The sequence below is a fragment of the Caenorhabditis briggsae genome, assembly GCF_000004555.2.
Source record: "Caenorhabditis briggsae complete genome, chrX, whole genome shotgun sequence".
NCBI classification, from domain to species: domain Eukaryota; kingdom Metazoa; phylum Nematoda; class Chromadorea; order Rhabditida; family Rhabditidae; genus Caenorhabditis; species Caenorhabditis briggsae.
Genome location: NC_013491.2, coordinates 8,922,833 through 8,947,141, shown reverse-complemented (window position 1 = coordinate 8,947,141; position 24,309 = coordinate 8,922,833). Strand labels below are relative to the sequence as shown.

The following is a 24,309-nucleotide window of genomic DNA, read 5'->3' as shown; positions in this document are numbered from 1 at the left end:
TTTCTGTATGTGTTTTTTTGCTTCTCTCCGCCAATTTTTCAATTTCCATCCTATCCCTCCTTCTCTTCGGGAATAAAAATTTTCATAGAAAGGAAATGACCACGGAATGTTTCGAAAATTGAATTTGTTCCGCTCTACCAATTGGCTGTTTGGCCGTTTGAGTCCCGAGCTTCCCGTCGTGGAAAAAAAACGCTAAAGTTCTTCCTTGAAACATGCAAAGTGTTTTGGCTTCTTCAGATCCCAGAAGTAAGATTTTACAAGTATCTCCAAGTCCAGGAGGATTTTGAAAACATGCATAATTTATCCGATTCGTGATGTCACACACTTGGCACAAGTTTTTCGAGTCAAGGAAAAAAAAAGAAACTTTATCACTTCTCACTCTTTCCCCTAAAAACTTGATAAGAAAGCACAGCAGTTTTGAGCTGAAAAATCATACAACATCACTTTTTTGTATGCTCTGTTTCTGCACATTTTTTTCCGTATGCCAAGTCTCCGCCCATTTCGGCAAACTGTAGCAATAAGAGGTACTTGCTCAAAACATAATAACACAACTCCCACCAGCTCTCACACTTTCTCTTTTTGCTCTTGACTCGGTTTCATTCTCTCATTATCAATTTATTCTCCGATCTACGGAAATCAAAACTTTTTGATTTCTTTTTTTTTCTTTTTTGATTACTCATTGCTTATTCAGATGTCTCAACTCATTAACATCTACACTTATTCAAAGTTACTGTTTTTCAGATGGAATTACTGGCGTCCACCATCCAGATGCCCTCAGCCTCAGACGCAATGATGAACACAGACAGCTCGACATCACCTATATCATCACAGCCGTCACCGATTCAGTCGCCCCTCCAGACACCATTAGTAGCAGCCACATCAGACGGATTTGAACGACCCTCCCTATCCTATAAAGATCTTATCATAGAAGCGATAGATAGGAGTCCGGAAAAACGGTTAAAATTGAATGAAATCTATCAGGTATGTTGATTGATCTTCTTCAGAAAAAATTCAATATTTTTGCACTTCCATTCAGACTAAAGTAGGTGAATTTTGAGCTCTGGTAACGTTCAGAAAGACTGAATTACTTTTACTCGGTCTCCGCTACGGAAAGGGCACCAGAACTTTCGGACGAAAGACCCGTCTAGTCATGTTAGGACTAGTAGCAGCAGAATTGTTATTCCTTCCGTCAACTCCGTGTTTTTTTGAAATAGGAAGCTACCAGAAAATTCTGCACATACACACATATGTATAAACAAACACCACAAGTTTGGCACAAATCCACTAGTTTATTTTCCAATAAATCGAAAAACAAACACACCGATGCTGAAAAAACAGCGAGAGAGAGTGAGAGTTTTGAAACAAATCACAAGTTATTTGAGTGACAGAGAGAGAGAGCTCGATTTTTTTTCTATGTCAAATATTATGCCGCGACTCTTTAACCACAAAGTTTTTCCTCTCGTTCCAAAAACCCCTCATGATTTCGAGGCTGTTTTTCATCAAATGTTTGTCTAGCTACAGTATGACACAAGGCTCCGAGAGCATTGATGCAAAAGAGAGTCTAAAACGGCAAAATGAAAAAGGAGTTCGAAGTTCAGGCAACCATGTTTGCTTTTTCTTTTCCGTGTGTTTAAGAACCGAGTTGGTTGAAAAAAAATAGGCAAAAATATGAAAACAAACAGTGCTGACATTGCCAAAATATTATTTTCCCCCGAGTCATCATATTTCAGTGTTTTCCTGATGACTCAACCCTCAAACTGTGAGAAAACAGAGTTTCTTTCCAGGTAATCCGATTGCTGCACCCTTACTACAGACACCGGCCCGACCAATGGGGATGGCAAAACTCAATACGACACAATTTGAGCCTTCACGATTGCTTTGTCAAATTGCCACTCAAACAAACGTCTGCAAGCGGAGTTGTCGGTACGTGGAAATACATTCTCCCTTTGTTTTCATACACTTTTTATCAAAAACATACAACACGATTAGAATAGTACGCGAGGCCTACTATCAATTTGTCCTTCTTTATTTTTTTTCATGTGATTGTTTGAAAATGGGCTGATTATCAGCGAAGGGAAACAAGTGAAAAGGGAATTACACGGGGAATTGTAGGTGATATAGTGAAAAAAAATAGTGAAACCTTCAAGTGCGGCGGTAAAACTAAACAGATAGCAATGAGAAGCATACCTATAGCACAAATACTTTAGTTCAAGAATCACTTTGGGAAAAAAATGTTTTTCAGAGAAAATTTGTCTGAATGATTCATTAGGAAGTACATTAAATATTCAATTATTTTTTCCGCGTTCCAGAGCTAAAGCTCAATTACCTCTTGCCAATTTACTTGAAAATAGAAAAATGAGACAATAAACGTTGACCTTTCCAAACGACAAAACATGTTTTTAATTTACGAACCGAGGCAGCAGCTGCGATTGGTCCCAGGCTCCCAGGCTCCCTTATTTTTTTAGTATTGTGAAATGGATATGTGTATTGGCGCATGTCCATCCATTTTTGTAGTTCCAGGGTTTTTATAGATATATTTCTTGTGTTCTATACCAGGAAGTCCTTTTGGTCAAGGAGATAGACCAGTGTTTTTGTTTTGGCTGTTTTTCCTTCTTCTCGTTGAGAATTCTTCTTTTCTTTGTGGCGGGCTGATGTGTATGTTTGTTTACCAGTTTTGAGTGACGCCCCGATCTTATATTCTAAAGTTTCTTGGGTGGCAGAAGGCAAAGCAACAAACAACCAGCAAAAAGAACTGGAGTGGGACACAATAAAAAAAGAAGGGATTCTGAAAATGAAACTTGAACCTATTTTTTCTTCATCATCTTCTCCTTCTTTTTTTTATGAGCTCTGCAGGAAGGGTCAGTGAAACCCGAGAGAAGAAAAAAATACTCACGATAACATAAGCAACTCGCTTTTTGTCATCATCTTTTTCTAGTTTAGTAGTGGGCGCCGAATGTTTACTAGGAAAAAAAAAACGGATGGGGTCAAAAGTCGGGCCATGGCATTAAAAACAAGAAGCAACGACAAACATCATCTTGAATAACATCAAAAATGCATCTGAAAATATGAGGAAAATATAATTTATTTTTCAGGACATTTCTGGACAGTTGTACCTGAGCTTAGCGACAAACAAACACTCCGAAGGAGGAATCGTCAAGCACCAAAACCAGTCGCCAAGAGAATCGATACTACACGAACACTATCCAGAGATGATGGTAGCTCGGGAAGCGGAGATTCCTCTCCAAGCCCATCAAACCCATCCCCACCAAATGAGAATCCACAGAATCCATTGTTGCCAGGACTCAACGTTTTGGAACTTTTGAGCAATATGGATTACAAGGCTGGACTTCTTCAAAACAGCTACCGCAACAGTAAGATACTCAAAGCAAGCTTATCATTCTAATTATTCGATTTTTCAGACTTGGTCCAAGACAACCATGTTAACATCCAGAGCCTTCTTGCCAACACTTTGATGCAAATCAACCCACAGCTTGGAGCTCTCCTCTCTTTGGCCAATCTCAACAACTTGAACCAAAACCAGGTCCCAATTGGAAGCCCATCCCTCTCCCCAATCAAGACTGAGAATCAGTCTTTTCTTCTTCAGTAGGCACTGATTCTTTTGGAAAAATCATTTTCTATGCGTCGATATTCTTCATCATGTTGGTTGTGCTCCTTTTAGTTCTGCACATGCATTGATCTCGTGTTACCAACTCAAATCCTCCGTCTCATCGACCCCTATGAACTGAAATCATCGTTTGCTTTTTTTCTTTTTTCAGCCCTTTCCTATACCAACCGTCTCTTTTCTATGCACCAAGAGTCTTCTAGACCTCAATTTCTTTAATTAGTCTTCGCTTCTTCTCCCCATTCTTCATCTCAAATCCCATTCATTCACACAGACAAAACACAAACACACATCAGCAGTGTGGACCCTAGCGCCCCTAATACTTGTAGTTGAAACACGAGTCTCCACACGTACTCCTGGAAATAAGCCTGGAAATAAGTTGCTTTTTCCATTCAATTTACTAAATTAGTAACCATCTCCCATCCCCAATCAGCTCGTTCCAAAATCTCGCTGTGAAGTCATACCAATCCTTTACACTTTATCTCTTCTCCCCATCCCAAAAATCCTTTCTAGCTACAGTTCTTCTTCCTCTGTTTTTTCTTCTGCCTATCCTTATTCTATGAACCTGTTCCTTTTTTATGAACGCTTTCCTTCTATGCACCAGTTGCCCCTCTCATCTCTCTTCTTCTGTCTTTACTGTCATTCTTCAAGGCTTTAGCCTCACCGTTGTATGTGTCGATTCGAGTAGTATTAGTATACCCATTGCGACTCTATTGTGCTGAGTATCCATCGATTCACAACATTCACACCGATCTACTGAACTCCCCTCCTACCACTACATCATGGAATCATTGATTATCCACATACCCCTATTTCATTTCATCCCTTCCTGAATCAGATTATTATATTAGTCCCTTCTAAACCGTGTGAACTCTCCGTGCTACCGGTTCGATGCACCATCACGATCGTTTCTGAGTTTTATACCAAATCAAAATCATCAGATCCGTTCTTCCAATCAATTCCTATTCTCCTTTGTCATTTTTTTTCAAAAAACAACCCATTTTTCATCATCTTTGTCCTCTTTTTTCTCCCCCCTGAACCAATTTTTTTTATTTCGAAAAACTGTTTTTTCTTCCTCTTTAATTGTATTTCACAAAACCTTTTCTCCGTGCGGTTTTGTGACTTTCCTTTCTTCTTCCGTTTTTACTCGACTTTGGAATAAAATTTGAATACAAAATAAGTGGTTGTTGTTGTTGTGGTTGACAATTCCATTTAAAAAATAGGGAAGGACACAAACTCTTTTTTTAAGGCCAAAGAATTCTACTTGTTGTTTACAGCCAAAAAATAGAGATTCCTCTATGCGAGAACTCTGAACCTTGAAACTGAAAAATTCTACTCCCCGGAAGAGACCTTTCAATGTTCAAAAGTATGTTTTCAGAAGTAAAGGCGGCAAAAAGTACAAGTCTATTGTTCTTCCTTTGTTTCGCTTCACAGACAGACCCACTCATTTATGCACATACTCAAAAAAAGCTAGAAAAGTTTAAAAATAAACACAGTGAGCTCTGGAGGAGGGGGAAATGTACAGAAGTTGGTAGCCTAATAAAATTGCTACCACTTGCAGAGTAATTTTGCTATTTCATGAATAGCAAAAACTATTTTGCCTATTCTTCGGGTCAAAGTCACTAAATTGCCCATGACGTAGATCAAAAACGTGCAGTTTTATTTGGAAAAATAAGCACCTGTAGACACAAACATCAAATCTAGAAAGAGAAAAAGAGAAAGAAGCGTGTTTAACAGAAAAGTTAAGATAATACAATGGGGTTTTTGTTAAGAACAACATATACTAAGTTTTCAAAATATATATGTATACATTTCTAGTCATTCGAAAGTTTGATAAAAAAGCAGTAATAAAGTAAAAGTTTCAAATTTGAAAAAAAAAGAAACTTGTGGGATTCCTCTAGGCGACTAACGAAGGTGCAGTCTAAAAGAAAGCTTCAGGAATTAAAGAATTGATTTTTTTTTCATATTTATGAGGGAACTTCAACACCTTGCGAGCAAAGGTTTTGATGAAAATTCCAGGATAGGCTGAGAACAGCCAGCTTATCTTTAAACGTATGTAAATTTAAGAATCCGCTCGCCAGTTTCAGCACAGTTATTTTTCTGGGTTTCTCAGTATCTAAGACATTTTATAACATGCAATTCGTTGCTTTATATTGAAAGTTTACTGAAATTACATATTCCAGATTTTATAACACTTAATTATATTTTTATCAACTTTTGAACAAATCAAAGTCGTGGAGAATTCGAAAATTTGAGAAAACTTGAGAAAATATCTAAATATGAACTTTTACCTAATTCCAAGTATAGCACAACAAGTTTTGTGTTTCTAAAAATCCTAGAAACTAAAAAATCTTCTCTGTCTTGCACTGAAAACCGATTTTTTTGCACTAGAACTGATATAATTCGGCTGAAACTGGCAAGCGGATTCTGAAATTTTCAGGGGGCTGTTTTTACCTTTCCTGAAATTATCATCAAAATCTAAAAAGATGTTGAGGTTTCCTTGTCATTCAAAAAATGGTTACCTGGAAAGGAATAATATTTCGACACTTGAGTTCATCTTGATAAGACATGATATATCCTCCGGTAGAGTTTGATACCAACGGTCGGAATGATCCGAATTCACTGCCTTCTCTAGTCTCCACAGATCTTCCATCAAACATCAATGGAATCATGGCCTCGCATTCTTTGGATTGTGGCAATGCGTCAGATATCTGTAATCGATAACTCATTCCTTTTATGAAATTTTTTTTCGCTTAGATGACATTAAACTGTTTGCTTTGATTGCCAAATTGGGTACAGGTTGAGTCATTAAAAATACACCATATTATGTTTTCTGATTATTCTTTGATGATTTTTCTGATAAAGGCCTTGTTTTCGCAAGGTGCATGACGTCAAGGAAATTCAATATGGCGTGACTCAAGGAAACTGGAAGTTTGTAAGAAAGGGACTCACAATGGTTCTTCGTTTGTCCAATAAGTTGCTTCCTGCTTTCTCCTTCGAATTGGCAATAAATTGTCGGGAAATGAAACCATGAGATTCGGCATCCATTCCAGGTTTCCATCCATCTTTGTACTTAACATCAGCAGTCTGAATATTTTTTTAAATAAAATTCATTTTTGATAGTTCTAAGACTTGCCTGTCTTCTAATAGTTCCATATTCTCCATGTGGGTGGTACGTAGTTCCCTTTGCCAGCAACGGAATGATAGAGTTACTTTTACCTTTCTGAAATACCAATTTTCTGAATATGTGTACAAGTTTTCACAGCAACTCTTACATCCATCAAATTGAATACATGATGATCGACGACATCCTGATCAACAGCTCGTTTGCCACCAAACGGTGTCATACCACTTCGGTTAGCACATTTACTCTCGTCATTCCACAATGGGATTACTGTCTTTGAATCTACGGCTCCCTGAAATTTAAGAAAATAAAGTTTCTTTTCTGAAATTAATAAGACAAACCTGTACAAGTGGCTTCTCACCAAAGTTAATATCTACATTCGCGTCTCTGCTCTTACCAAAAGCTCCCATTCCTGAAAAATTATATTTATCAATTTTAGAAACATTTTTTGAAATAAAAAATCTATTGAACTCACCTTCTTGAGTAATCAACGCTGCTGTTTGCTCCCATGGTATAACGAATGGAATGTAGACTTCTCTGAAAAATTGATTACGTTTTTTTTGAGGTGATAGCTTCAAAACTCACAGTTCTCTTGGTTTCTTGGCATACCGAAGACCTGGTGGTATCCTCTCTTCCTTGTTCCTTTCAGCGATTGTTTTCTCTTTGGGTGGCATTGGAATCGGGTCCTCCATCTTCTTGATCGGTGGAATCCACTTGGGTGCCTTCTTCACTACCGGCTCTGGTGTTGGCTCTTTTTCCGGCTCTAGTACTGGCTTCTTCTTCTTCTTTGGTTTCTTTTTATGCTTTTTAGGTTTCTTCTTCTTAGGCTGATCATCAACTGGTTCCTCCTCCTCTGGCTCCTCTTCATCATCTGGCTCTTCAGGTTCCTCTTCATCCTCTTCATCAGGTTTCAATGGAACTGTGAAGTCGGCTTCAGGTTCATCTTCTGGCTCATCATCTAATTCCCATGGTGGTTTCCACTTCTTTGGTGCTGCTGGCTTTGGTGGCTCTTCTGGTTTTGGATCGGTTTTTTTAGGAGCATCTTTTGGCTTCGGCTTGTCTGTTGGTTTCTTTGCTGGTGCCTTCTTTGCAAGTTTTGGATCTTTAGACTTTGGTCCTCCAAGTGGATCGGCGGGGTCTTCAGAATCAGGCTTCTTGGGAGCTGGCATTGTGAAGTCGGCTTCAGGTTCATCTTCTGGCTCATCATCTAATTCCCATGGTGGCTTCCACTTCTTTGGCGCTGCTGGTTTTGGTGGCTCTTCTGGTTTTGGATCAGCCTTCTTAGGCGCATCTTTTGGCTTTGGCTTGTCTGTTGGCTTCTTCGCTGGTGCCTTCTTTGCAAGTTTTGGATCTTTAGGCTTTGGTCCTGCAAGTGGATCGGCGGGGTCTTCAGAATCAGGCTTCTTAGGAGCTGGCATTGTGAAATCGGCTTCCGGTTCATCTTCTGGTTCAGAATCCAATTCCCATGGAGGCTTCCATTTTTTTGGTGCTGCTGACTTCGGTGGCTCTTCTGGTTTTTTCGGAGTTTCTTTTGGAGCGTTTTTGGGATTCGGCTTTTCAGCAGGTTTCTTTGCTGGAGCCTTCTTTGCGAGTTTTGGATCTTTTGGTTTAGGACCTCCTAATGGATCAGCAGGTTCTTCAGAATCAGGCTTCTTAGGAGCTGGCATGGTGAAGTCCGTTTCTGGTTCATCTTCTGGTTCAGAAACCAATTCCCATGGTGGCTTCCATTTCTTTGGTGCTGCTGGCTTTGGAGGTTCCTCTGGTTTCTTTGGAGCATCTTTTGGAGCGTCTTTTGGTTTATCCGCAGGTTTTTTCGTAGGAGCCTTTTTCGCGAGTTTGGGGTCCTTTGGTTTCGGGGCGTTTACAGGTTCTGCAGGGTCTTCGGAATCTTTAGGCATCTTTGGTGCCGGCATGGTGAAGTCCGCTTCAGGCTCGTCTTCTGGTTCAGAATCCAATTCCCATGGTGGCTTCCATTTCTTTGGTGCTGCTGGCTTTGGAGGTTCCTCTGGTTTCTTTGGAGCATCTTTTGGAGCGTCTTTTGGTTTATCCGCAGGTTTTTTCGTAGGAGCCTTTTTCGCGAGTTTGGGGTCCTTTGGTTTCGGGGCGTTTACAGGTTCTGCAGGGTCTTCGGAATCTTTAGGCATCTTTGGTGCCGGCATGGTGAAGTCCGCTTCAGGCTCGTCTTCTGGTTCAGAATCCAATTCCCATGGTGGCTTCCATTTCTTTGGTGCTGCTGGCTTTGGAGGTTCCTCTGGTTTCTTTGGAGCATCTTTTGGAGCGTCTTTTGGTTTATCCGCAGGTTTTTTCGTAGGAGCCTTTTTTGCGAGTTTGGGGTCCTTTGGTTTCCGGGCGTTTACAGGTTCTGCAGGGTCTTCGGAATCTTTAGGCATCTTTGGTGCCGGCATGGTGAAGTCCGCTTCAGGCTCGTCTTCTGGTTCAGAATCCAATTCCCATGGTGGCTTCCATTTCTTTGGTGCTGCTGGCTTTGGAGGTTCCTCTGGTTTCTTTGGAGCATCTTTTGGAGCGTCTTTTGGTTTATCCGCAGGTTTTTTCGTAGGAGCTTTCTTTGCCAATTTTGGATCTTTTGGTTTTGGAGCACTTACAGGTTCAGCAGGGTCTTCTGAGTCTTCTGGTTTCTTAGGTGCCGGAACAGTGAAATCTGCTTCAGGTTCATCTTCTGGTTCAGAATCCAATTCCCATGGTGGTTTCCATTTCTTTGGCGCAGCTGGTTTCGGTGGCTCTTCCAGTTTCTTCGGAGTTTCCTTTGGCGCATCCTTTGGCTTATCTGCTGGCTTCTTTGTAGGTACTTTCTTGGCAAGTTTCGGGTCTTTCGGCTTAGGTGTACTAACAGGTTCTGCCGGATCCTCGGAATCTTCTGGCTTCTTTGGAGCTGGAACTGTGAAGTCTGCTTCAGGCTCGTCGTCTGGATACTCTTCCCATGGCGGCTTCCATTTCTTTGGTGCGGCTGGTTTTGAAGGCTCGGCAGGCTTTGGTACTTCCTTTGGCTTTTCCTTTGGTTTATCTTCCGGCTTCTTCGCTAGAGCTTTCTTTGCCAGTTTGGGGTCTTTTGGTTTCGGACCTCCTAATGGATCAGCAGGTTCTTCAGAATCAGGCTTCTTAGGAGCTGGCATGGTGAAGTCCGCTTCAGGCTCGTCTTCTGGTTCAGAATCCAATTCCCATGGTGGCTTCCATTTCTTTGGTGCTGCTGGCTCCGGTGGTTCAGCTGGTTTCGGCGCTTCCTTTGGCTTTTCCTTCGGTTTGTCTTCTGGCTTCTTTGCTGGAGCCTTTTTGGCAAGCTTTGGATCCGTTTTCTTTGGTCTACCAAGCGGGTCGGCGGGATCTTCCGTATCAGGTTTTTTGCTTGGTGCTGGAACAGTAAAATCAGCTTCCGGCTCATCCTCTGGTTCAGAATCCAGTTCCCATGGCGGTTTCCATTTCTTAGGAGCTGCAGGTTTAGGTGGTTCAGCTGGCTTCGGTGCTTCCTTCGGCTTTTCCTTTGGTTTATCTTCTGGTTTCTTCGCTGGAGCCTTCTTTGCTAGTTTTGGATCTTTCGGTGTTGGACCACCTAGCGCATCAGCTGGGTTTTCTGTATCTGGCTTCTTGCTGGCTGGTTTCGGCTTGTCGGTTGGCGCCTTTTTGCCAAGTGCTGGTGTTTTCGATTTCGGACCTCCTAATGGACCAGCTGCGTCTTCAGTGTCTGGTTTTTTTGCTGGAGCAGGTACCGTGAAATCAGCTTCTGGCTCGTCATCTGGATCATCTTCCCACGATGGTCGCCATTTCTTTGGAGCAGCTGGTTTTGGTGGATCCACAGCTTTTGGTGTATCTTTTGGTGGAGCAGTAGCAGGATTTGGCTTCTCAGCGGGAGCTTTAGTACTGAGTCTTGGATCCTTCGCAGTAGGTCCACTTACTGGTTCAGCAGGCTTTTCAGTGTCTGGTTTCTTGGCTGGAGCTTTCTTTGCCAAAACGGGAGTTTTCTTTACCGGTTCCGGCTCTTTGACTGGCTCAGCTGGCGTATCATCCTCATCATCGTCAGCCTCCCATGGTGGTTTCCATTTTTTCACTGGATTCTTGACGGGAGTCACGGGAGCTTCTGGGAGCTTTGGATCCACTTTTGCAGGTACTGCTTTCTTTGGAGACGGGTCACGTGGTTTAGCGGCAGCTGGTTGCTCTGGATCTTTAACAGGTTCTTTCACTGGCACGGCCTTTTTGGGTGATGGATCTCTTGGTTTTGCTGTAGGCGTCGGTTCTTTCTTCTTCAACGTTGGAACCGGTTTCTCTGGTTCTGGAGCAGCGACTTCCTCGGCTGGATCTTCATCTGCTTCCCATGGAGGCTTCCATTTTTTAACTGGATTTTTCACCGGTGTTGGTGGAACTTCTGGAGTTTTGGCTTCCGGTTTCACTGGTGCGACTTTCTTGGGAGACGAATCACGTGGCTTTGCAGGAGTAGTAGTTTTGGGTTTTTCGGACTCCGGCTTTACATCGGGTTTGGCTGCTGGAGCTTTTTTAGTTAACACTGGTGTTTTCTTCTCTGGCGCAGTTGCAGATACATCTTCAGCAGGTGAATCGTCGTCCTCCCATGGAGGCTTCCATTTTTTGACTGGGTTCTTGACTGGCGTTGGTGGCACTTCTGGAGTTGGAGCTGGTTTCGCAGGTTCTTTAGCTGGAACAGCTTTTTTCGGAGAGGGATCTCGTGGTTTGGCTGCAACTTTTGGTTCCGCCTTCGGAGCTGCCTTAGGTTTTACATCGGCTACGGGAGCTGGCTCTTTCTTTGCCAGTATTGGAGTTTTCTTTTCTGAAGAAGGTGGTGCTGCAACTTCCTCAGCTGGATCCTCATCAGCTTCCCATGTGGTTTCCATTTCTTCACTGGATTTTTTACCGGGGTAGGAGGCACTTCTGGAGTCTTCGTTTCTGCTGGTTTTGCAAGAGCTGCTTTCTTTGGCGATGGATCTCTAGGTTTTGCAGCAGGTTTAGACTTCTCTGGTTCTTTTGCAGGTGATGGAGCTTTCTTGGCAAGTGAAGGGGTCTTCTTGTCATCCACAGGCTTAGCAACATCTTCCGCAGGAGAGGTACTTGAAGCTGGTTCAGGTTTGGCTACAGCTTTCTTTGGTGAAGCATCTCTCGGTTTGACTGGGGTTTTCTCGGGAACCTTGGTAGATGTTGGAACTGCTTTCTTTGGAGAAGGATCTCGAGGCTTGGCTGCTACTTTTGCGGGTTCTGGTTTGGGAGTATCTTTGGGTTTTGCGTCAGCAGCAGGAGCCTTCTTAGCTAATACTGGAGTTTTCTTTTCTGGTGGTGGTGGCGCTGCAACTTCTTCAGCTGGATCCTCATCTTGTTCCCATGGAGGCTTCCATTTTTTGACCGGATTCTTCACTGGAGTTGGTGGAACTTCCGGCAACTTTGGCTTCGTTTTGGCTGGCGCTGCCTTTTTGGGAGAAGGGTCTCTTGGTATAACAGCTGATTTAGCAGGGGCTGATGGTGCAGCTTTCTTTGGAGATGGATCGCTTGCTGAAGGTTTAGTTTCCGGCTCTTTCCTCTTCAGCACTGGAGTTTTCTTTTCAGGAGGAGGCGGTGCTGCGACTTCCTCAGCTGGATCTTCGTCAGCTTCCCATGGTGGCTTCCATTTCTTCACTGGATTTTTGACTGGAGTTGGAGGAACTTCGGGAGCCTTAGGTTCGACTTTAACTGGTGCTGCTTTTTTTGGAGAGGGATCTCGAGCTTTGGCTTTCGGAGCCTCTTTAGGTTTTGCGTCGGCCGGAGTTGGTGTCTTCTTTGCCAGTACTGGTGTTTTCTTCTCGGGAGGTGGTGGTGCAGCAACTTCTTCTGCTGGATCCTCATCAGTTTCCCATGGAGGCTTCCATTTTTTCACTGGATTTTTTACCGGAGTCGGAGGAACTTCTGGAGTATTCGGTTCAACTTTGACTGGTGCGGCTTTCTGGGGAGATGGGCCTCTTGGTTTGGCAACAGGTGCTGGTTTGGCAGCCGGAGCTGTGGTTTTCTTCTCGGGTTCTTTCACTGGCTCTTTCTTTTTCAAAACTGGTGTTTTCTTTTCTGGAGCTGCTGGTGCTTTCACGTCTTCAACGGGAGCTTCATCTTCCTCCCATGGCGGTTTCCACTTCTTAACTGGGTTTTTGACTGGAGTTGGTGGAACTTCTGGCTCCTTTTTCACTGGTAACGCCTTCTTTGGAGATGGATCTCTCGGCTTGACAGTTGTAGCTGGTGTCTTCTTTCCAGGTTCTGCAACTGGTTCCTTCTTTTTTAATGCTGGAACCTTACGTGCTGGTGGCTCGGCTTCTTTCACTTCTTCTGTCGGCGTTTCATCTTCTTCCCATGGTGGCTTCCACTTTTTGGCTGGATTCTTAATTTGCGTTGGTGGGACAACTGGTTCTTGTTCTTTCTTAGCAACAGCTTTCTTGGGAGAAGGATCTCTGGGTTTGACTGTTGTTGCTGAATCCTTTTTCTTTAGAACTGGTGTCTTCTTTTCTGGAGCTTTCGGGGTTTCTTTCACTTCTTCAGTGGGCGTTTCATCTTCTTCCCATGGTGGCTTCCATTTTTTGGCGGGATTTTTGATTGGAGTAGGAGGTACTACGGGTTCTGGATCTTTCTTGGCAACTGCCTTTTTGGGTGAAGGATCTCTGGTTTTCTTGGCAGTCTCCTTTGGAGCTTCTGGTTTTGGAAGTTTCTCTTCCATCGGTTCATCTTCCTCCCATGGCGGTCTCCACTTTTTTACTGGATTCTTGACAGGTGCTGGAGACGGCGCACCTGGAGATACTGCAGGTTTTGTAGGGGCGTCCTTCCGTTTCAGACTCGGTTTTTTCTCCAACTTTGGTGTCGGCTTCTCTTCAACGGTATCCACTTCCATTTCTAGATCTTCTTCCTCATCAACACTCTCCCATGGCGGTTTCCATTTTTTCGCCGGATTTTTGATTGGAGTTGGCGGAGCCCGACTCATTTTGTTCTGAAAAATATCATGACGACAAGTGCCTTTGTGTTCCAGAGGTGATAGAGATACGAGAGAGCACCAGAGAAGAAGGACAAGAAAAGAAAAGCAGAGCTATATGAAAAGATTGATGGGTGAGAAAAAGCGATGAAAGGAATCAATATTCTCATGGATAATAGAGAACAAAGAGTTTCAAAAGATTATGTTTTTTGAAATTTGATAGAATAGAAACTAAATGTTTAAAGGCGAAGACGTCATGAAATGTGTGGGAACTTGAAGAATAAAAATTCATAACAAAGAAAGAAATTTTCAGATCTGGCTGTGTTCAGCATATCCGTTTTTTTTATAATATTCAAAATAAAAGCTTAGATTTTGAAATTTGAAATTTTTTACTGTAAAACGCTACTGTGAAACAAGACGGTTTTTTCTGTCTCTATCTTTCGGGAGTCGCAGAAACCACAAAGAAATACGAAGTTCTATGTGTTCTTAACCCCAAAAACAATAGATTCAAACAAAAAAAAGTAAAATCTAACCCGGGTCGACGCTCTTCTTTCGCATGAGATCATAAGGGCGCCCCCACACAAGCACGTTGAGCATCAGGCTCCTTAGTTTACACCGTGCCGTCGCCGTCTTCATTCCTGAGGAGAGAAAGGAGGGAAAGAAAATGAGCGAAAACATCGAAAAACAGAGAAACACCAAACGTTTTCGCTTTTTCTGTGTCCATTGATTTATCCCGAATGATGACATAAAGTGATATAACAACAACATACAATTTGATGTGTCGCTAAGACACGTGGCAATCAATAATACAGAAAAAAGACAACATACAAATAGGTAACACACTTGGGGGTATAGGGTATAGAGAAGAGAAGGTATATTTTTCAGTGGCCAGATGCTTCAACGGTTGTGGCATATTTGCTAGCATCATCAAGACGTTTCTGGAAGTCAGCATCTGTGTAGGAACGGAATGCGGACATATTCTCACAGTCCTTTTTGTTGAAGGGAATTTTGTTCTGGAAGTTTGCTCTATTTTCTTGATAAGCTTCTTATCAAACTTACTCCAATCTGGGATCCGGCAGAGTCGAAGCAATCAAATTGATATCCGGAGCACGATGAGGTCTCGTCTGAAAATTAATTACATTATAATATTTCCTTGAAATTTATTGAAAAAATTTACCATTTTCGTTGTACTCGCGGTTGTAAGCGAAGCAGAATGGTGGATCGTTGTACTTGCGGTTCTTCTTGATGACCAGAGTGAGACCCTAGATATAAAAAGCGATCTTATAATCCTTTCTGAGAAAAAACATTACCTGAACCATCGAGACGGCAAGAATAAGGAAGAGAGCGAAGGAAACGGCGTTCATCGCGCTGTCAAAACTGTAAGAATGATTTCGGGCTGGTCGGGGGTTTCCGACAGTTTTCCCACGCAAGCTGTTCAAACCATTCTCTTTTTCGTTTCCTTTTCGGCTTTTTATATTTCGATTGCCACATGCAAGTTAACACGTATTTGAACATCAGTTTTTTGCAAAAATGTTTGAGTCATTAGTTAGTTCAAACATCCCCCGGAAAGTCTATGTTTTAATCGGAAATGGTGTTTACGCGACTGTACATCAGGATTTCTTGTGCTACGGAAGCAATTAAAATTGTGTAGTAACTTTCAAACTATCAGAGCTCGTTCTTCTAACAAGTGGCAGTGAGGAAAAAAAAAGGATTGGATGAAAGTCACTTTTGTCGATATTTTCAGAAACAAAATTCAATATTTTTGAGTTCAACATATTATTGAATTCGTGATTGGAAATTTCAAATCGAAATACAGTATTTTTGCATTGGAAATGGTCTACTTCGAGTCTTTAAAAAATATTACAGACTTTTTGTTTCCGTTGCTCTGAAGAGTATAGAGTGTTTCATACAGAAAAAATGACAAGTGTTGCTGAACTTCTTATAAAAGTCCAATCTGATGAGATAATCTGTGGGAACCAAAAATGTGCAAATTTTAAAATTAAAACTGAAATGATTATGTCTTTGTGAAGCCGATCGTCTTTGAATCTGTTCAGAATAATTTGGCAATAATAAAAGTAGAGCTCTGAATTTGTTCAGTATACCTATTATCTGATTCTGACAAAAATCAGAAAGAAAACTAGAACATTTTTTCAGGAAAACATATTGACCATTTTCCACTGAAAAAAGTAGACATACATATAATTTCTTCTTTCATTCTTTTTGAAAGGAAGTATTGCAAGCTTTGTAGTTTATTGGTACTTTCAAACTTTTGAGCTGAATGTAATACTGAAACAGTATCATTTCTCGTTTATAAAAATTGCGAAATACTAGTTGCCCGAAAACGTGGGAATTCTGCAAATTCATTTATGAAATTATACAAAGTTTTTTTTTCAAAATTTTAGATCGGTCATCTCTTAATTGCAATCATTGAAATTTTTCATTTGTTGCCACCTATCTGGCAAAACAACTAAATGTGTTGCACACCACTTTATTGTACCTCCTTCTTGACATGCAAACGCGCTCTATTGTGTACGAATTATACGCTGGTGTTTTGTGTTTTCTCTTCCGAATATAATATTTTCGCGATTTTCAACAGTTTTTACATTATTTTTTCAAAATTTTCATATTTCAGACAAATTCCAAGGTCATTCTCCCTATTCAGTTTGCCGGTTGTCAATGAAGATTGGTTATGAGCAGAAAATGGGAATAGTCAGCATGCGTCTGCCACACCTATATATAAAAAACATGTTCACATCTAAACTTGAAATCTGTGGAACACGTTTCCAGTTTCCGGTGGAATTTTCAAATTGCTAAAATCAGAATCAGCAAACATTAACGAGGTTTGATACATTCTTACCACTACAACAATTTTCCTCGTTTCAGACCTTGATTTTCCAGATCGCATTCGGAAATCGCATTATTCGACTTCCGTGAAAAGGAGTAAAATTAACTCAAACCCATAGTGCCTACAGAATCAGACAACCGTATCGTCAGCAAGGAACGTAGCAGTATCGCTTAACTTCCACGTCCCAAATGAGCATGGAGTTGTTTCGTAGACTTGTCTGAATGAAAACACCTGGAAAGAGAAAGTATGTGAAAATGGGCCGGATATGGGATCAACCAAAAAAAACCGGTAAGCTTTGTTTTAGACTTGACTGCCTCTCCATTTTAAAACTACAGTCAGGCCGAGTACGGTTCGAGGGATTCAAATACACCGAAGGTCATGCGTACAGCCAACATTTTCTTTCAGGACACGCAATTCTGTGGGATGCACAACTCAGGGCGAGTTTACACGGATTCTTCACAAAATTTACTGTGCATGGCTTCAAACAAGGATTGTGCTTTGCTCGTGATCTGGCTGAATACGGAACAGACAGTCCACATTGGAAATCAAGTTCGGAAAATGGATGCTTTGGGAACAATATCTCCGATTCAGACTCTGATATGACTCTGTACAGAAAAAGGACTGGCCAAAACCTCTAAAACTGCAAATATTAGTCTTTTTTTTCAATTTTTCCCGTGCTATTGAACAGTAGAATCGAAAATTTTCATTCTTATCCTTTTCAATTTTGTTTTGTAAATTTTGCCAATAAAAATTTACAAAATTATTCCGTAATTAGCTTCATTTCATTCCATTTTCACAATCTTTCCCCGATTTTCCATCTCTTTTCTACGCGAAAACGTAACGCGTCAACGTTGTTTGCAGGCGCGTTTTGCGATTCGTTTGCACACTACGTGCGCCTCTCCTTCTATTCAATTACTCACCGTTTGTTGTTGTTGTCGATTGCTCACTACCGAGACTATTGTCTGTTGAAAATTTCTATTATGAAGATTATTCTTTGATATATTGTGAGTTTTTTATTTTCACTAAAGTTTTGTCATACTGAATAAACAGTATAATGCACGAAATTTTAGTTATTGCCAAGCACCAAAAAAGTGCTTGTCGGAATGTTTTTCCTCATTAATATGCTATTCAGAAACTTGAAATCGAATAAAAACTGCACTTCTCACAGATTTGATTGCATGTATAACAACCCCGTTTCTCACAAAATGTAACATCTTGAATTGGTGCTCAAAAGGAGAAAAAAATGGATGCACGAATGTTGAGAAAGATGAACGACCTCTTGCGGTTTTTTGTTGTACACGCATCTTTTTTCGTTTTTTTTTTTCAAAAATTCGTCTTCTTCACCACTTGTTCCGTCACTTTTCGTTTCCCGTTTTTCTCTTTAAAACGGCACGCGCAGTCGCGCATCGATTTTTTGTGCCTGCCTCATAGTCGGGCCCTTTCCTCCCCTCCCACCAACACCGACATTGCCCATCGTCTTCTTCTTCTTCTTCTTCTTATTCACCCCGTTTTTTTCCAGTAATGTCGTCCTCCTTTATGTGTGTGTGTGGATGCCCCTACGTGTGTGTGCCAGCAACCCATATTTTTCTGTTTTTGTCTCATCCTTTTTTTCCCTCGACCCGAGATTTTTTCCTCAGTTTTAAAACTTCCTTTCAGATTAGTGTGACGACGTCTCAGCCATGGATTTCAACTTCAAAAAGATTGCCAGTGATGCTGGAGGATTCTTCAGCAGAGCTAAGCAGGTTCGTTGTAATTGGCGGGTTTTCTTTTTTGGAATTCTAAGTTCAATTTCTTCAGTTAGGGCTTATATGGACTCCTATAGCTCTCAGAAATTCATTTTTCTTGTTTCAGCTCACCGAAGAAACTTTTCTGAAAGCCGAACGTACCGAACTAGACTCACATTTCGAGAATCTTCTCAAACGTGCCGATAAGACCGAGGACCATACCCGCCGTCTTCTCTCTTCCATAGAGAGTTATTTGCAGCCAAATCCAAGTTAGTGATTTTCAAAAAAGATTGCCCCTAAAAGGATTCTTGCAGCCGTCCGTATGGAAGAGGTCTTTTACGAAAAACTGGAACTCAAAAAAGATGGAGTTGTACGACAAAACAATCTCGAGCAACTATCCACAGCGATGACCGAGGCTGGCGAGACGTTTGGAGAGACCACCCCATATGGAACGGCTTTGTTGAAAGTCGCACAGACCGAGAGCCGACTGGGACAAGCTGAACGAGAACTTTGTGCTCAGGCCGCAACAAACACTTTGCTCCCAATCCGACGTTTTTTAGAGGGCGATATGAAAACAATTCAGGTGAGGGCTTTTAATGCATATCCGATTGGTGCCCTCAGGCCATTGCGCCCTCTCCCTATGCACCATTAATCTACATCCGTTTGTAATAAAAAATGCTATTACAGAAAGAAAGAAAGGTCCTCAATAGCAAACGACTCGATTTGGATGCATGCAAAAGTCGATTGAAGAAGGCGAAGAATGTGGATACTCAGGCAGTGGTGAGTATTTTAATTTGGGACGTAGTTTGCAATTAGGGAATCAAAAACATGTTCAAAAACGTTTTCAGACCAATAGTAAAACCTCAGGAGGGTTTACGGTTGAGCAGGTTTGTTCAGATGTTGTGATAGTTTCTTTTTGTAAAAGTGATTGGTCTTTAAAAAAACTTACCTATTACCTAGTTAACATTTTCCAGGCGGAAGCTGACGTGCGTGTTGCTCAGGCAGAATTCGATAAACAATCGGAGATTACTAAGTTGCTTCTAGAAGGAATTCAAACTGCACATGTAAGGTCTCCCTTCATTACGCCAATCTTCATCAATAATTCATTCCAGAACAATCAACTGAAATGTCTTCGAGACTTTGTCGAGGCCCAAATGTCATTCTACGCGCAGGCTCATCAACTCATGGCGGATTTGCAACGCGAATTGAGCGGGTAGGTTGTCAAAGTAGCCTCATTGAGTTTCCATGTCGCATGCGCCCATCCATCTCTATTAGAATCACCGTCGTTTCTTTTCTGTTGTATTAGCTGGTATGTGTGTATGCAAAAAGTTTCAGTTCTCTCGCTGACGACGCCTCGCCACTTTACTATGGAAAGCAAGATCAGTGATTGTCTACACCAACTGTTTGTTGCCATAACCCCCCGTGATTGTGATCTTGAGCTGGAGATTTGAATCCAAAATATACATATATTCAATTTTTTTCAACAAAAATATTTCACTTGAATCCCTATTTTCTCTTTTCGCAAAATTCAATTATGTGTTATTATATTCACCCAAGCCAATTAAAAAAAGACACGAGATTAGTTCTTCATTGTATTGTATGTAGCATCCCTTATCCTGCCCGGTATTTGATTTTAATTTTAGCGTAATTATTGTTTTTAATTTTAGCGTAATTATAGTCGATTGAATGACCCATTTTCGGATGTTTGTGTATATTTTCTTCTTTTCCATCTTTTAAAATTCTTCTGACAGCCGTTGACCGGCATTCTTTGAAAAACTAGTCGTCCTTATTTTTGCTGTGTGCGTTTTGTCTCCTTTCTAAGTTTTCGATTATAAAAATAAACGTTTCTGTCCGTGTTCAAACATGTGTTGCTAAATTACTTTTCAAATCCTTTTCAGTACAATGTCGTTCCGCGGAAGCTCTGCAATTTTGGTGAACAATAGCGGCGACCCGCCAAATGGACGAACGATGGCGGCGGCTATTGCAGCGGCCAAGGTTGGTTAAGACTTCAGAGAATAACAACTTCTATTGTTCTTTAAATTTTCCAGCCAAGTGGTTTGCTGCCCGAGGATCTTGGAACCAAACAAGCCAAAGTGATCATGGACTACGAGGCGGTGCTGCCTTCTGAGATTAGCGTTATTCAGAATGATGTGAGTCTCCTTCTTCAATTTTAAAACCAAACCTGGTGTGAAATGACGTCTCACAATCTCAAGAGAGTGAAAGAAACACCACTTATTGCAGATTCTCATCGTGTATCGTCTTCCCGGAATGGATGCCGAGTATGTGATGGCTGAGAAGGGAGGAAAGCGTGGAAAGCTTCCAGTCAGCTACATTGAGCTGCTCTGAAACAACGATGATACCTAATTTATTGAAGTAGATCTCAGTTCATGTGCCAAAAAATGTATTGTAGTAGTGAAAAAAAATAATTTATATAAAAGATCTCTTCTGCAAAATTTTCTATTCACTTATGTTTGCCATTCCTTCTTCTATTTAATTGTATAGGTGCTCTAGATTTTCAAAATGAACAAATGTCAAGAAAGTGTTCGACAAATTTGAATGAAGAAAAATCAGAAATGGACTAGGAAAAGTTCATCCTTTTAAAAAAACTTTGAAATTTCGAAAAAAGTTTGCTGTATGACTGTCTCTGGAGCATTACATGGTGGTACCAGGGATGAGAACTCGGAAAATGAGAACTGCTGCGAATAAGAACACGTACAAATAAGAACTCGTAAAATATAGGTCAAACCGGGATTTTTTTTTCAAAAATCTTAAAGTATTGTGAAGAACAAAACCATTTCGATAATAGCTTTCTAAAAAATTGGTTCCTAGGCCGGTAACTAGAGCCGGTAAACTGAGTGCTCATTTCCTAGTTCTCATTTGTAGCAGGTCTCATGTTCCAAATTCTCACCTCTGGAACCACCCATTCCATAACAAAAATTTGAATGAATTGAAAAATGCTTTATTTTAAAAAATGGCAATAATATTACCAAAATGTACAAATATAGGGTTATTTGGCGAAGAAGAAAAAGTTTTCAAATTTTCGAAAGACGATTGTCATGAGAGAGTTCGTTTAGGCGATCGATCGCTTGGCCTTGCGGTTAGTGTATCTGTATCTAAGGCAGCAGGTCTGCTCGGCGCACTTGACGTATCCACGTTGGCAGACGCATTGGTTGGCATCGCAGGAAGTAGTGGCGGAAGAGTACTGGGATTGTTGGTTCGAGTAAGAAGCGGTGCACGATGACTGGCATGCTGGCTGACAGGCTGGCACGCATTGGTTCATTTGTTGAGTCTGTTGAACCTGAACTTGGTAAGTTGGCTGAGCTGGCTGGGCGCAATCACAGGATGGCTGAAATGAAGGATGATTTGTATGAGAAACTACAGTAATGCTACCTGAGCTTGTTGGCAGGCGCATGGATCTTGTTGGACTGGAGCGCAGTCGCAGGCTGGCTGTTGTTGTTGTGGTTGGCAATCGCAGGATGGCTTTAAAATTTTGTACTGTTTAGTGGTATTTTTTCAATCAAGTACCTGTTGTTGCTGGCAGCATGGGGCTTGTTGGACTGGGGCGCAATCGCAGGCTGGCTGAAAAAAATGAGAAAATTAAGTTCATAAGATAAATAAACAGTTACCTGAGCTTGTTGGCAGCATGGAGCTTGTTGGACTGGAGTTGGTTGGCAGCATGGATTCTGTTGAACTGGAGCTTGGCAGTCACAGGCTGGCTGTTGTTGTTGTGGTTGGCAGTCACAGGCTGGTTGAGCTTGCTGGCAGCATGGATTTTGTTGAACTGGAGCGCAGTCGCAGGCTGGCTGTTGTTGTTGGATTTGACGGATTTCGATTTGAATGCAGGTCACACAGGATGGGTTCTGCTGACAGTCACAAGCTGGCTGTTGTTGAACTGGAGCGCAGTCGCAGGCTGGCTGTTGTTGTGGCTGAAATTTAAAGATGGAAAATTAAGAGTTATCAGTGTACCTGGCAATCGCAGGCTGGTTGTTGTTGCTGGCAAGCGCATGGATTCTGTTGTGGTTGACAATCGCAGGCTGGCTGTTGCTGTTGTGGCTGGCAGTCGCAGGATGGTTGAGCTTGTTGGCAGCATGGGTTTTGTTGAACTGGAGCACAATCACAGGCTGGCTGAAAAATGAAACTCTCAGTTTTAACTATCCTCAAAACTAGTAAAAATACCTGAGCTGGTTGGCAAGCACATGGGTTCTGTTGGACTGGAGCACAGTCGCAAGCAGGCTGCTGCTGGCAAGCGCATGGGTCCTGAGCTGGGGCTTGTTGTTGGATCTGGGTCTGGGTGTATTGAACCTGGACGTTAATGGTGGATTGTTGCTGACAGCATGATGGTTGCTGTTGAACTGGGGCGCATGAGCAAGCTTGACGCTTCTCACGAAGTGTTGGAGCGGAAAGAGCCTAGAAACGAAAAAGGTAATAAGTAAAATAAATGTAATAAAAAGTTTTAGACATACCAAAGCTACAATAGCCAGGATAGAAAAAGCCGAGCGGAACATGTTGCTGCTTATTGTTAGAGTATTGCTGAGCCGAGCTACTACTGACAACTCGAGTTGTGCTCTTCCTATTTATACGCGCCCGCCGGGAGGAGTCATGGCAAGAGGGCAAGACCGGCATGCGCAAGAACAGTTGACAAAAAAAAAGAGAAACCCGACGAAGGCAGTTTCAATTGTGCTTCAAACACAGATGAGTAGGTGATGATCGGATTAGAGCACCTCTGTGGGAATATGGTATATTGTGGGACTAGAGAAGAGGAATGAGTAATAACAAAAAAGTTTCGGTTGGATGCGGAAGAACGGTGTTCCCCCAAAAAAGTTTTGTTTGTTTTAAGAATGTGCGCAATTGTCGGATTACGGTAGTTTTGCACTATAGCCGAAAAAGGTGCGATTCACAGAATGGGAACTGACTGACAGTACTTTATGATCCTTCATTGAATTCATTCTTTCCTTTTTTCGGGGCTGAAAATTCTTTTTTATCTTTTTCCATTTAGACCCTCTTCCAGTAAATTTTCTTACAAACTTTTCAGAGTTTCCAGTTGTGTTCTCTATTTATTAATTAGGTGTTCCAGATATTTATTGGCGGTAGATGTTTTTTTTCGATAACTTTTCCAATTCTCAATAATCTGAAAATCTCTGTTTCTTTTCGTCCATTAAATTTTTTGAACGTTTGATTCATTTTTCATACGAGTTGCTACCTTTTTTGGGCTGGGACATTTCGAAAGTATGAAATTTTTCCGCCAACATAAAATTCAGTCATACTCGAATGCCAAGATTCAAATCTCAGGCAGAAAATGAGTTTAAGTTCATTCAAATATAATTACCCAGATCTCGTGAGTTTGACTTTCTGATTAAAAAGGAATTCCAAGTTTTCAAAGTGTTTTGCAAAGGATTGTAGTTGTCTTGGTGCTTGGTTGACATGTATGATTTTAGCCCTTTTGAAACCGACTTGCTTGAAGATTTGTCCATTTTTGATCGATATTATTCAGAGGGAAAAATTTATACTCCCGAATCGTCTCTTTTTTGAATTGTCTGTTCGCAAAATGTTTCCGATCTTCTTTGCTACTGTATTTAAAACTTTCTACGTGACTGTATCCATTCGAATTGAAATTTCAATCTCCGAACACTTCATGTAAAAAACTTCAAATGATGCGTTATGTTTGCCCTCCGGAATAGACCGTAAATAGAGATCCGCCGCGTCATAAAAGAAATACACATGTACTGAAAACTGGTTAACGCCCTCCGCCAGCTGCTGCTACTGAATTTGCCCAATCTTTCGTTGATTCTTTTCTCCACCAATAAACAAACATCAAGAACCCCAATTATCACATTCTTCATTACTCAGCCCCCCCCCCCTCACTCCTGAAAGAGTTGTATACCGGTTGACGGAGAGGGCAGGGGTTGAGTTGAGGAGATGCTGGATAAAAAAGTTGCAAATGTTTGTGAGAGCTTTTGAATAGCAAAAACGTTGCGACTGAATCGGATTAAAAGCTCAGGGGTGGTCATGTTACAGAAGAGGATCATACACGTACGTGAAGTGAGAGGAAGACCGGTA

At 41.4% G+C, this 24,309-nt stretch overlaps 6 protein-coding genes across 6 annotated transcripts; 3 read left to right on the top strand and 3 right to left on the bottom strand.

Annotated features, from left to right (window-relative positions):
• Positions 1 to 741: 741 nt before the first annotated feature.
• On the top strand, positions 742 to 3,607 carry Cbr-fkh-9 (the record flags this gene model as incomplete). The annotated part of the gene is made up of 4 exons (XM_002644388.2): positions 742 to 981; positions 1,785 to 1,923; positions 3,093 to 3,371; positions 3,420 to 3,607. The coding sequence occupies 4 exons, from the start codon at positions 742 to 744 to the stop codon at positions 3,605 to 3,607; spliced, it is 846 nt and encodes a 281-aa protein (XP_002644434.2).
• A 2,241-nt stretch (positions 3,608 to 5,848) lies between these two features.
• CBG14291 lies at positions 5,849 to 13,695 on the bottom strand (the record flags this gene model as incomplete). The annotated part of the gene is made up of 8 exons (XM_045239527.1): positions 5,849 to 6,049; positions 6,145 to 6,333; positions 6,575 to 6,709; positions 6,759 to 6,845; positions 6,898 to 7,038; positions 7,088 to 7,283; positions 7,332 to 11,445; positions 11,508 to 13,695. 8 exons carry the CDS (start codon positions 13,693 to 13,695, stop codon positions 5,849 to 5,851), a joined length of 7,251 nt encoding a protein of 2,416 aa, XP_045095383.1.
• Positions 13,696 to 14,564: 869 nt separating this feature from the next.
• On the bottom strand, positions 14,565 to 15,047 carry CBG14290 (the record flags this gene model as incomplete). Its single annotated transcript, XM_002644386.1, has 4 exons — positions 14,565 to 14,696; positions 14,743 to 14,807; positions 14,861 to 14,945; positions 14,994 to 15,047. 4 exons carry the CDS (start codon positions 15,045 to 15,047, stop codon positions 14,565 to 14,567), a joined length of 336 nt encoding a protein of 111 aa, XP_002644432.1.
• Positions 15,048 to 16,749: 1,702 nt separating this feature from the next.
• CBG27657 lies at positions 16,750 to 17,166 on the top strand (the record flags this gene model as incomplete). Its single annotated transcript, XM_045239526.1, has 2 exons — positions 16,750 to 16,816; positions 16,934 to 17,166. 2 exons carry the CDS (start codon positions 16,750 to 16,752, stop codon positions 17,164 to 17,166), a joined length of 300 nt encoding a protein of 99 aa, XP_045099497.1.
• A 1,041-nt stretch (positions 17,167 to 18,207) lies between these two features.
• Cbr-erp-1 lies at positions 18,208 to 20,598 on the top strand (the record flags this gene model as incomplete). Its single annotated transcript, XM_002644385.1, has 10 exons — positions 18,208 to 18,270; positions 18,380 to 18,521; positions 18,567 to 18,835; positions 18,940 to 19,032; positions 19,101 to 19,139; positions 19,227 to 19,316; positions 19,365 to 19,465; positions 20,151 to 20,247; positions 20,301 to 20,402; positions 20,494 to 20,598. The coding sequence occupies 10 exons, from the start codon at positions 18,208 to 18,210 to the stop codon at positions 20,596 to 20,598; spliced, it is 1,101 nt and encodes a 366-aa protein (XP_002644431.1).
• A 724-nt stretch (positions 20,599 to 21,322) lies between these two features.
• Cbr-abu-10 lies at positions 21,323 to 22,757 on the bottom strand (the record flags this gene model as incomplete). Its single annotated transcript, XM_002644384.1, has 7 exons — positions 21,323 to 21,598; positions 21,643 to 21,732; positions 21,778 to 21,831; positions 21,879 to 22,178; positions 22,219 to 22,377; positions 22,429 to 22,659; positions 22,716 to 22,757. 7 exons carry the CDS (start codon positions 22,755 to 22,757, stop codon positions 21,323 to 21,325), a joined length of 1,152 nt encoding a protein of 383 aa, XP_002644430.1.
• Between the last annotated feature and the right edge of the window lie 1,552 nt (positions 22,758 to 24,309).